The sequence below is a fragment of the Zosterops lateralis genome (genome assembly GCF_965231275.1).
Source record: "Zosterops lateralis genome assembly, chromosome: 2".
NCBI lineage: Eukaryota > Metazoa > Chordata > Aves > Passeriformes > Zosteropidae > Zosterops > Zosterops lateralis.
Genome location: NC_139763.1, coordinates 81,839,804 through 81,853,196, shown reverse-complemented (window position 1 = coordinate 81,853,196; position 13,393 = coordinate 81,839,804). Strand labels below are relative to the sequence as shown.

Below are 13,393 nucleotides of genomic sequence, written 5' to 3'. Positions count from 1 at the left end.
GGTACATGTTCTTAAAAAAATTTGACAAAAGATTCATACAAAGACTATAAGAAAAACTCAGCATCTCAAAAAGTCACTCTACAGAAGTGACAGTAGAACTAAAGTTCTTTGGTTTCACCAAAATAAAGATTAGAACAATGCCTGGAAAAAGAAGCTTTTCCCTGGGAAGAACTTATCATAGTTGATAAGTAGGTTGGGGAAGATCTGTAGGTTGGAGAAACACAGCTGGTTATTACATTTGAAGAATGAGTAATTCACAGTCTGAACAGACTACCCAATATTGAAATCAACCCTGTCTCTACACAAGGTCCTTAGGTGAAGACGGTCTGTGTGTATCTCCATAAACAATGTGTTGTAGCCGTCTTCACTGAGGTAAGGAAATTTCCTAGATCCTTATCACAGTCCCCTCACTATGATTTTGCACCTCTGTTTTGCCAGTACTTCCTCTATTCTTCCTCCTACCCCCTGTAACATTAACTAGAAAATGAGAAGAAATCCATCTCAAGAAGAAGCAGTACAAACAAAACATCTAATCTTAGTTAAAATAGGAAGCATCTGACTAGATCACTACAGACTGAGGAACAGTCTGTGGAGAAATTTTCCTCATACATCTACTCTTCTCAACAATTAGGTTGGATTTTGGCCATGGGGCTCATTCAGTGTGGTGCTTTACCATCCCTCCCAGATATTATCTTTGCAATTCTTCAAGTATACATTGCACTTTGAGAAAAGCCATTCCCCATACATTGTTTGTTTGCCCTTTGACAATGTAATTGATTTTATATGGAGGCTTTCACATATATCACCTGGACCATGTATCTGGCCAGCCATAAATGTTGTCAGACTTCCAGAAAGAGAAATCAAATCCCTCAATTAAAGGAAATCTTAAATACGTTCTTTTTTCTTCCAGTCAGTATATTCAGAATTATGAGTTACATTATGTTCATTTAAAAATGAGACAGTGATTTATGAAAAATATTGCCTGCAAATTCAGTTGCCAAGGTAGATGGCAACTGTTCTGTTAACAACCTTCCCAATCACTCCTTTAACATATACACACACAATATAATGATATAAACACCATGCATTACAGAATGGGCTGCCTCCACATCATGAGCCTGCAATCAGATTTTAGTAAGATGGATGCAACATTATTCTCTCTCCAGTGGCTTTCAAACTAAATTAAAGCTAAGTCTATAATTTTTGGCTCACCTCCAAGATCACAGTCTCCTGCATAATTCAAGGATCAGCTAGTCAGGCTGCTGTAGGGAAGGCAGAAAATTTTAAAAGGTCCAGCACAAGTCCTTTGCCCTTTCTCAGCTTTCAAAGAAATCACAAATTAGCTCTTACAGGCACAGGAAATGTTCTTCATGTGTGGACCAATGTAAATATCTATTCCGCTCCTTAACTGAACAGAAAGCCTCAAATTTTGAAGCATCATCGATTTAATTCTTGCACTGTTAAGCTGCCTATGTATAAAGATACTGATGTATAAAGATACTGACAAGTTCAGGACATCCTCTTTTTTCCTTGTTTATGTAGGAAATTAAATCATGTTTTCCTGTAAAGTCTTGTTTTAGCTAGCACTCTGAAAAGTGTTCTCATCCTAGTCTGTGCAATGGTGCTGGATAGCTTTTTTTCTGTCTCTCTCCCCTTGTTCCTGGCTCTCATCTCAACAGTGTTCTGATCACCCCTGAATTCTCAATAATAGAATCAATTTCAAGGAATATGAAATAATGTTTTGGAAGTTTTTTGGGTTTGGTGGTTCATTTGGGTTTTGGGTTTTTTATATATCAAAATTTAATTTTGACCTTAAAATCTATGAAAAATTACTTCACAAATTGATTTAAATTTCCTGCCGCTAGGTAACACACATGAAAAAAAGAAAAATCTACAGTTTGAATAATAAGGAATAGAGATTCAGAAGTACTACAAATGCTTACAAACAATGAATAATGGGGCCTTGTTTATAATCTTCTCCTTAACTATGGGATTAATTTTGGATACATTTCAATGTATCTAAAATGTTTAGTTTGTGTTCAGGATTGGTGATATAAAACATATGCTAAATAAAATCTGATGTAAGGGAAACTTCCATTTCTTTCTTGAATAAAACACTTTTGGCCAAAACCATTAAGGAACACTAATATTTGCGAAAAGCAATAAAGTGAACACAGTTTAGAACAAAGATCACATTTGATTTATCAAGTTATCTTTTATCTACTCTTAATATAGCCCCATCAAACAGTTTATTTTGACGAAATTCTAAATTTTGTCTGGGCTTTTATTCACTAAAAAATGTTATTTAGCTTTGAATTCTGTCTTGGGACAAAAATTACTTCAGGAAATGTATTTTTTTTAATTGTATGAAATATCTATTTTTCAACCAGGTCTATAGCATGTATTTTTTAACCTCAAAGACAAAATACCAACGAGAGATACAGAAAAGGAGTCTCTGCCACTCCCCATAGGCACCTGATTACACATCTGGGAAGATTCCCAAATTGTTCTGGGAAGAACCATCTTTCATAAAACTGCTCTGACCCACTAAGCACTGTGCAGTGAAACTTCATTTTCTGAAAGATTTCCAAATCTCATCAACTTTATGATCCCTCTCTGACTGAAGAGCTGCAGCCTGGGCATGGGGACAGTAACCCAGCTCCTTCCAGGCCCCAAGCAGAGGAAAAATGGAAGATGAGGTTGGAGGTTGCTGAACTCCCATTGTTTCTTCTCAGTAAAGGCGAAATTCATGACACTGAAGCTTTCACTTAGTTGCTATCAAGTGTATTATGTATCAAGAGTCTAAATGGCTGAAAAAGTGCCATTCAAACACCTAGACCCTAAACAAAAGAGGCAAAGTGACATTTTGACAAACCGAATGACATCCTCTTGGCTATGTCCCCCTTCCTTCATTCCTTTAAAAATTAATTTTCTTTGAAGCTTTGGAATAGCATACTCTCTTGCTCATATTCCTTTTGCAGTTTCATGGATTTTCATCCCCATTACACTCACAGAATGCACAGCATACCGTTCACTTTGTATTTTTCTGTTAGTCAAGATCCTTCACAGCAGGTGTGTCTGGCCTGAGCAGCCTAACAGCAGTATTAGAACATTGTCTGGGAAGTCACTCACTGCAGAGCAACACAAACATTAACTCAGTGTTACTTCACTTTTCTGTCTCAGTATTCCCAGCTGGCAGATAGCATTTACTCACTATTCACAACTGAGATGCTAGGATAAATATTTGAAATTAGGCAAGTAAAAGGCTACCTCTTTCAGATGTCAACATTCAATAAAAATGAGCAAGCAACAGGATAGGACTGGAACCTGAAATAGATTTTTTTTTCCCCCATACTTTCTTTCAGATGAGAGATATTTTTCAGTTTTGCTGCCAAATTAATGTGATTAAGGAAATATCAAATTGTTATAATTCTGATCTCAAAATTTCTGTTTGAAACAATTTAGAAGTAATTTCACAAAACTCCAAACACATAATTTTACCCAATAGAAAAAATTAAACATTGGTGGAATAGAATACTCTCCAGTCTTTAGAAAGGAATTTATTCAATTTTCAGAAATGGATTTTTAGAAATAGATTTTGTTTGCAACTGAAAAAAATTTCATAGACTAGCACAGATGTTCTTGTTATACTGTTTCATCATGGGTTTTTTCTGCATATACAGCATGAAAAAATATCACCTCTGCTTTAAATAAAATTAATTCAAATTCCAATTGTATTACTTTGGGAAAAGCAAATAATATTTTTGACCATGATATAACTGTTGTCTCTAAAGGAGAAAAAACTAGAGCCCGAAGGAAAGACCTCATATAAGTACAGTTTGTTACAGACAACTGGTTTAACATTAACTTGTTTCAGCTCTTTCATTCATTTCTTCATCCTGTTCTCACAGACTGAATTTGATTTAGCTTATTTGGAAGTAAAAGATGGGGGGAAAATAGTCTTTTAACCAGACACATTTGAACAAATATGAAAGGAATTGTGTGAAATGAGCTTTATGTGCAGGGAAAAAAAGGTCTGCTTTTGTTATCCTTGCCAGATTATATCCCAAGAAAAGAAATGTGAACCACCTCTTTATATGCACTTATGATTAATTTAAATGGAGGAAAGTAAGGTTAAACAGAGAGGACTTTAAGGATGAGTTTCATTCAATGTTTACCTGCAGAGTTGCCTCAAGAAAATGTCAACAAACTGTCTTATTTCCTAAGGCTGTGTTCAAAAGAAAATTACACCCTTTACATAACCAGAATAAATTTCTCCCTTGCCACCCCCAATATATTTGGCTTATTGCGTTTCAATGGTACCCCTGTACAGTTCTATTTTTCCAGAATACAGCATCTCTTCACCCCATTCAGTGCAGCAAAAGAAATTGTTTCTAATGGCAATGAAATTGCCTTTCTAGTTATTAATTCATTTGACTCCAGAAAAATTTTAAGCAGACATTCTCAGGGATTGATCTTGTTTCTGACTATGAAGGTCTGATCCAAATGTCAGTCTGCTTAACCGGAGGGTATCGAGTTCAAACTGGCTTTCAGAATGAGGCTTTCAAATCTCAGTGACAGGAGAAGAGAAAATTGTACATATTTTTCTTTGATCTTTCAAAAAGACCAGGGAATGCTTTCATTTGGGAAATGAGGTAAACAGGCAACTCTGTCTCTTTGGGAAGCCAGCCAGCCTCTTCCTGATTTCTCCCACCATTTTTGATTAACTGTGGTGTCAAGTGGTTAAGCAAGAAAAGGATGAGAAAAATGCCCACAGTGCATGAGCTGCATGGCCCACCTGCATGCCAACCATCACCACCCAAAAATATATGCATAAATTTCCTTCTCTACACCTTCCTGCGAGCATTTCCACAGAGGTGGACGATAGTTACATGAGCTAAAAAGGATCTGAAATATTCTTGCAAGACTGCGAGATTAAATTAGGGGCCCTCCCTCTGCTGTGCTACTTTTCTTCAGACAGAAACACACACAGAGTTCTTGGCTGCATTATTGACTTGCTGTCTGTCTGTGCAATTGGTTTAAGAAGTGAATTGTGGGGATTCACGATTGTTTGTATGATCTTTTAACCTAATTATTGTAGTAGAAATTATTAACCTCACCGAAATGGTATATAAGTTCTTGGAAAACCTGAGTAAAATCGGATTCTGATCATGGTCGGCCTCCCTGTCTCTCATTCAATCGCTGATAATGAATGTTGGTTTAATTTGAAGGAAAGTTTGTTTAAGCTATGCTCCTACCCCAGAAGTGGAAAAACTATCTGTAACATCACCTGAAAGCATTGGACCAGTAGTAACTCAGTACACCCTTGCATGCCTGTTGTGGTAATCAGAAAGTTTGAAGGCAGTTGCTTCAGGCTTTGAGTGATAGGTTCTTAGTACAAGGAATTTCACATCCCAGTTTCCCTCATTCCTGCTTGCTTCTATCTCCCTGCCATGCACTGCCAACTTCTCTGTTCATGGAGCCACAGTGTGGACTGAACCTCAAAACCAATAGCGCTTATTGAAGAACAGCCTTCATTGTGCAAGAAAAGGTTTTATTTTAAAGGCAGATTGGTTCAGAGTAGAGCCCCACAAGTGATTCAATGCAAGGAAGAGTTGGAAAGTGGGGGAAGGTAATGGTGATGATGATTCCTGACAGAGCCAAGCAAGACAGGGTTACAACCCAGGCTTAAGATTTGCAAAGATTGGCCTGTGTAAAATACACTACAGAAAGTGAGGATGACTGTTTGTTTATGAAAAAAAAAAAAAAAAAAAAAAAAAAAAATCATTCATTTGTTGTTCACATTTTCTACTGAAGGGGTTAAAGAACCTTCCTCCTTAAAATTACAAGAGCTACACTGACAGCAGTTCTTGCTACCATTTTTAGGAAAAAAAATTGTTTTTAGAGGTCTCTTGTAAAACTGGAGGCATCACTTAGTTTAATTTGTAATGCTAAATGTCAATGGAGCAAAGCTTACAAGAATCTCTCAACATTTTTTGTGTATTTTAAATCTGGAAGTCTTAAGTAAGGATTTAACAGTGCAACCTCAGATCAACCTCCGAAAACATTAATCCATTGCAGACAAAGATAATTAGTAAGTGCATATGGAAAGATTCAAACAAGAAACTTTTTCTTATGAAACTGTTGATGTATGTCAAGTTTTTCTTATGCTAGACCAAAAGGAGACCTATAAGTTTATCTGCTGATGAGACTACCAAAGGAATGAAACTAACAGGCTTTTCATGCCTCTTTTTTACTCCCCATCCAACTTTGTAGGAAGGACCCTCCCTCTACATGGAAATACATCACAGAAGCCAAGACAAAAATCATATTGATCAGAATATGATCATAAATATCAGAAGAGTCTAGTTAATAAACAAATTAATGAATGAAAAATAGCTAAAGATAATGAATGTAGCTGGCTAGAACTACTGAAAGAGTGAAAAGAAGGATTCTTTTCTATGGGTGGTCTAGATCCTACAACAATAAAAATTGCAACAAGCAGAATTCAACAATTTATTTTTTTTTCTGTTTTGAAATAATACCTATGAATGTAGGACACTGAGTTGAGTGGCATATTTAGAATAAGTTACAAGATACTATAGTAAAATAAAAAATAAATACAACACAAATAAATAAATAAATAATCTCTCTTTTGCTTATTTACTCAATTCCTTTTGTTTAGCATTCATGTGTAGGGGTTTTTAAAGGTGGTTTAAAAAAAAATGCAAGTGATAACATGTGCTGTAGTCTTTGGAAAGACTGTGCCCTGAACATCAGACATTGTCACTTTTCAAAGAAGTGCCTTGATCAGCTAGTGTTTTTCTATTCCATCATAAATACCATCTGTTCTATTGTAATAAAACTTTTGATGCCATTTACCTGGAGAGCCTATTAATCATCCTTATTAGACTATGCAACTAGATGATAGGATCATAAGGTTCATCCAAGTTTAATGTTCTTTCACTGAAGTCCAAAATTATATTGCTGTAAATATGCTATGAATGAGGCCTCAGGTTTTAACAATGTTCCACCTACCATATCCACTTTAGTAACAGAAGCAAGCACAGGTTGTACTATGTATATCATTTTAGTTTTGTCCTTCTTCACATTTAGTTCTTCTCTCACTCACTTCTCATTTTGCCCATAGCATCTATGTCCCACTCCAGCCCTTGTGTCCTTATTGCCTTCTTTCCAGTGCACAGTACAAAGTTCCTCTGCTGTAAGATTAACATGCCATATGCTACCATCTGCTCCAAAGAGTGTCCACAGAAAGTGGAAAAAGTACATATTTTTCACTCTGTGAAGAATTAGACCTTGATATAAGCATGACTACTCCCAAACTGAATATAAAAACATCCTATCTCAATAAAGAGAGGTGTAAAAGTTGTTCATTGCAAAAACTAGATGAGTCATCAAAAGTAGTCAGGATATAAAATCTTGTGCTATTGTTAGTGGCATTGTTTTTGACCATGATGTTGTTCATACATATTTGTGACTGGAAGGCTGCACACCTAACCATGCCAAAGGCATCAGCTGGTACAGAATACCCTCGCTGCATGATGTCATGAAGAGTGATTTATACATTGTTTTTAACACTGAAGTTTTAGATTAAACTGTTAATGTATTCATGCGTCCCCATAAAAAAGGGGCTTCAGCTATTTATTAGGTCTCAAGGTCATGATGGTTGTTGGGACAATCTGTATGCAAGTTCTAACTTTGGCATTTTTTATGATGCAGAATAAGTTCTCTGCATATCTGTAGGAGGAAAGAGATCTCGGCATTATACCATTGGACCAGCATTTCCTCAGAAGGAGCTTTGAATAGTATAAAGCCTGCCAGAGAAGCATACTCAGTGTGTGGGAAGGGCAATCTGCTCTCTATTGGTTGTAATAAAGCCAGCAGCATCTGCCACTGTTCAGCAGCATCACCACCACTGTTCAATCTCTCAACGTTTTTCATTCTCAGATTGTATTCTGAGCCTGCCATTCAGCATCTGTCTATTTGAACAGAGGCAACAGGGTGAGGTCCAAAAACTCATCACAAAATTTAATTCTGTAAAACTCTTAAGTGGTGGTGTCATTAGGCAGAGTCTGATGAAACTTGCTCTTAAGACAGTATGAAATTCTAGTCACTCCTAGCAAGATGAACTCAATTCTATCAGTACAAGGAATAATGAAATCAAGCACACTTTTCCATAGCATTCCCCTTTAATCACATACTCTTCTGAACACTGGATAAAAGGCTTAAGCTCTATGTGAAATAAATAAAAAGAGGAAAATAATTTAGCACACAGTTCTGATTTTCTGGACACCTGATGGAGCATAAATATGTGAGGAAATTCAAGGAAACTTCCCTTGCTCTCTCCCAAAACCAATGGCCAGAGGCAGAGAAAGAAGTGGTGCAATAATCCATGGAATACTGTAAACAGGATGAAAAGAAGGAGCTGGGACAACTTGCATTCAAATATTAGCCAGAATTGTGTGTTTTCTAGTACCTCTGCCTCTGTGGCTCAGATATTAAGCAGGAACACAATCTGACTCAGCTACAGTTTCAAATGATGATTTAGCTCTCATCTGCGCTATGAAGACCAGATGCTTTAATACTACTCATTGATTCTAAAATAGTCATAATTATTATTCTGCATAAATATGCTGATTAATATATAAAGAAAACCAAATAAGTGTCAAATAAATTAAATTAAGGTCATTTAGGAGACTCCAGATTAATTATTTTTACCAATGGCCTGGCCCTAGAACACACACCATCCTGTGTTTCAAAATTTGTTTTCAACCATTGACAATATGATGCTACTTCAGACTCAGAGAACGTAAAGTCATTATTAAGTAAAGTAGAAGTCTATACTGTTGACAGCTGACTGGCAAAAATCCAACAACATCAAGCTAACAGCACCCATCAATTAGACCATACCAGGGTATTTCAAAGGCATTTTTATATGGTAAAAAACAACCTCTTACCTTCAGTGTGTACAGCAGAAACATAGGTCCAGTTGTAGCGTTTGACAATGTCCACCATCGCCTTTGCTTGCTGCGCATCTGATGGCACCACTCTCATAAAATACTTGAACAAAGTTTTGTCACTTAAGTCCATGCTTGTGGCAGAATAAGCAATCTGAGGTATATTGAAAAGCTGCAACAAGTTCTGGACCTGGATAGCAACGGAGCTGGAGCCAGGCCCAATGACACCAACAATGGGTTTCTTGGAGCGGAAAGACGATGATGATCCATCCACACATCGCACCATCCCTTCCTCTTCTTCAGAAGAAATAAGAGAGTCCCTTATAAACTCAATGCTCTGCTCTAAAGCCACAGCAGAATGCCAGCAGGAGTCCCTTATTTCACATCCTAATGTTATATTTGGCAACAGTGTGGGGTCCAAATTAATTCTGTCAAGAGTATGTAGCATTGCCTCCACTCTCTGAATACCATACTGCTCTCTTACCTCTCCACATTTCCTCTCATGAACTTTGTCAACAGTTGGTTGATGATGGACAGAGAATAGAGCTCCAATGATAATATCACCAGGCATGTGTGCAACCACTCTTCTTTCATTTGCCTGCGCTGAAACCAAAAGCCCAAAGTTTCCACAGACATCTTCCTTCAAAAGCAGGATTGCAAGGAACAGCAAAAGGATCATTTTAGGAAATTTTAGGCTGGTAGAGACAACATGATGAAAAAAGTTGGAGAGCTTGTGAAAAGCAGTTATCGAATCTTCTGGATAGAAGGACCACTATACTGATTGTTAACCAGGAGTTGGCATTTGTTCTCTAAGGAGTCACCATCCTCTCCGAGTGGACAGCTATGCAGAGCTGCACATGAGGTCATAATCCTCATACCCTTCAAAAATTAATAAATAAGAGAAATATCTTTTAAATTATTCATAAAGTCAGCAATATATATAATCTTATGCATTAAGATATAAGTATCTTATAATATTTTCTAAAATTGCACCTATTTCTACAGCTTTCAATGCCTGTAATACATTGTCTACTGAGTATGCTTGCTTTCATCATTTTCAAGCTGGAAACCTTTATCTCATGTGAGTGCTTCACAATCTTAGGCTTGTATTTCTGCTGGTATAAATCAACTTCTTTCTTTTTGACAATTGTGTTTAAAATTCTTTGGGAAAATATTTTCAAATGCACAAAAAGACTGGCAAGTATTTAATTCTATAGAAGAAAGGTGCATTGCTATTTCTAATATGTGTTTTTGAAAACAATTCCCTTTAATTTCAGACACTTTCTATGTCTCTAATATACATATGTCACACCAATGTACCCTGGGCTACACTCTATTATCCATTCCAGCACTAGGAAACTACTGTTGACGCACAAAGCTGCTATTCTAAGGAATGCAGAATATATAAATCTGTTTTTATTTTGCAAGCACGTGAAACAAATTGGCTTTTAAACAAGATTAAGAAAACTGATTTTCTTCCTAATATTTATATTTGTTTCAAGCAAAGGGAAAATAATTCTAAAACAGTAAAGCAATTATCTTATTTTCACCTTTTTGTATCCTTACTTCAAAAATCATCAAAAAGCAAATTGAAAAATCTTTATACTCTACACAAGCCTACAGACTCCGTTGGTATCAAAAAGTCAACATAAAGATTGTACAGATGCACTAATGCCAAATATATTTGATCAGCTACATTTACCTATAGACTCCAATGCAATCTGCACTCATCTTTACTGTTGCTGAAGGATAAATAAACAAATAAATCAGCAAACATGTCACATCTTGGGCTGCGGTTAACTTGTGGAAGTAGAAAATGTACTTGAAAATGTTCTGCACCTGGCAGTGGATTTGCAGCAGAATGTGTCCAGTTTTAAATATAGTGCTTAAACTGTTTGCCAGGTCTTGATCCCTGAGCACGTTAAATACTATCTATTACCCCTCACCTGCCAGTGAATACATTGATAATACAGAAAGGCAAGTGCACTTTTAAATCTAAGATGCTGAGCTACTTAGTGAACCAATATGCCAATTTAGTTTTTAACAAAGCAACTGCAAAATTCCGGGGAAGACCCCAGTCTCAGTTTTATTGACATAAATCTTTTGATGCAATTTAAAAAAAAAGAATTTTATACATTTCAGACACCACCTATCACTTCTAATCCATTAACAATGACTCTAACAGCACTTAGATATTGTACAACGAAGAAAAAGCCATTGCAATTAAAAGCTACCTCTATTTATTTGAGTTGAAAATCTCACAGGATTTTATTCTTGAATTTACTCCTCACAGCTAGGTTTTTCAGTATAGTGGCACAGTGAAACTCTTTCTGATTCTGAAGATGAGACAAATACAAAAACATTCTTCTGCTTGATGTTAGGCTTTCTATTATTTTACTCAGGTGTATAAATTATAAATTACTTTCACAGAGGAGTGAGTGAGCTTGAGTGAGTATTCACAAACAAAATGCACACATTTAATATAATATTTAAATGTTAATTACAATATTAATAAGTTCATGTGATATTAATTTTAGTAATATAAAGTGCTAATAATAAAATAAGGTTCAGACAACTGTAAAACACTTCAGTAAAGTTTGGGTTTTTTTATTCTGTGAAGAGTTGTCTTATCAATACTGCAACCCTCTGCCACTAAGGAATAACAGCAGTTCAGTTCAGGTTAATTAGTCCCTAATTACAGACTATCACTATTGCTTATGTCTTGCAATTATTTGTTCCATCACTCTGAAGTTGGCACCATATAATTTGCAAACAGTCAAAAGGATGAACGACAGGGGATATACTTGTAAAAGATCATAGCTGTTAAATTCCTATACTTTTAATAAATTGAATGTATTATGACTTTAGAAAAAGAATAACTTACTAACCTTTGAACAGAAATAGTACTCTGTTATATAACACCATGGATGTTTGTTTTTCTGAACCTCTCAAACTAAGGCTACACATCCAGAACACAAGTATATCCAGACAAGTGTCAGCTTTACTGCAGATTGTAACTGGATATACAATTAGATGCCTTTTTATAACCTACCTGCCTGTGAATCTGCAGATGTACAAATAGAGAGAGTTCAGAGTCTTGGGGTGAGTTTGTGGTACAAAAAAAATCCAATCCACCATTTTAAGTCTGCAACACATATTCACCAAATATATTGGTCTTGCGCCTATGGATTAAAAATTTCCATTCAGCATATACGGGAAAGAGAGGGAAGGAAGGCCATTTTTATCTTCTTCCCTCCAAAGAACAGCTGTTTGCTCTTCTCTGCTTATAGTTGTGTCTATCAGTATAAAATTACAGGGTAAAGAATGAGGCAAAGCTGAAGGTCTCCTTCATATTTCTGGTTCCACAATACTAGGATGTGTCATAGCTGGGGGATTCCTATTCTGAAAGCCATCAGAAAATCTTTCCCCTTTGAAATGAAGGGGCCAGATGCAGGCTGCAGCTGCTTCACAATTAATGAACAGCCTTCACTATATTAAAGCTAAGGTCAATTTACCTGTGACTTAAAAATTTCCTAATTACTCTGAGAACATTGCTTCTCTTTTTTAGTATTTTTAGTATTTAGGATCCACATCCAAAGCCCCTGAAGTCAGTATCTTCTGACTCCTTTCATAATGTAACGAAACAACTTGGAATTTATATTGACTAATATTTCAATGTGTTTGTATTGAGTAATAGAGATCTGGCTTTCCAGTCTTGCACTCACAAACTTAATAACAGACTGGTTGAGGTGGAAAGGCACTTCAGGAGGTGATCTGATCCGTTCCCTCTGCTTACTGTAAGTTCAGTTAAAACAGATTTCTGAGCTTCATGTCCAGTCAGGTTCATAACATCTCTGAGAATGGACACTCCACAACTTTTTTGGTCAACCTGTTTGACAACAGTCACAGTAAAAAGGTTTCTTTTTATATATATTTAAACAGAATTTCCTGTGTTTCAATTTGTATGTATTGCCTGTCATCCTTCTGATTGGCACAGCTGGCCATGCCGTGAGAAGATATCCTGAGACTAATCAAGTAACAAATCCTATTTCAGGCAAAATGGCTGAGCAGAGACCTGATGGACTAAGCACACTAATTATATTTCCTGGAGAATGTTTTTCTGAAGAGAAGATAGCCAAAGGAACTATTCAAATATACAATTTTGCTGTGCTTCTCTCCCAAAAGAATCACATACAAATCCCTCCACATTTTGATTACAATTCTCTCTTACTACAGACAGCTTATAAGCAGGATGAGTACTAAAACAAAATTAAGTAAAATTTCATAAGCTTAAATATAACTCTTGTTTAACTTGTTAGAGATAATCCTAAAGGGAATTTGACCTCAGACTGAGAACAGAGGTAACAGCAGTCTCAAAGACAGTGAACTCCTGAATTGCACAAAGTAATGGGAAT

At 36.2% G+C, this 13,393-nt stretch overlaps 1 protein-coding gene across 3 annotated transcripts in view; it reads right to left on the bottom strand.

Moving 5' to 3' along the window:
• Nucleotides 1-9,660, bottom strand: part of GRM5 (glutamate metabotropic receptor 5) — a gene marked incomplete at both ends in the record, with an annotated part of 228,923 nt that extends 219,263 nt beyond the window's left edge. For 2 of the 3 annotated variants that reach the window (XM_083881467.1, XM_083881468.1), the window contains one exon: nt 8,979-9,657. In XM_083881467.1, the coding sequence (XP_083737593.1) occupies nt 8,979-9,657 (679 nt within the window). Of the gene's footprint in view, nt 1-8,978 lie in introns of all 3 variants that reach the window. The other variant, XM_083881469.1, reaches the window with a different exon arrangement.
• Between the last annotated feature and the right edge of the window lie 3,733 nt (nt 9,661-13,393).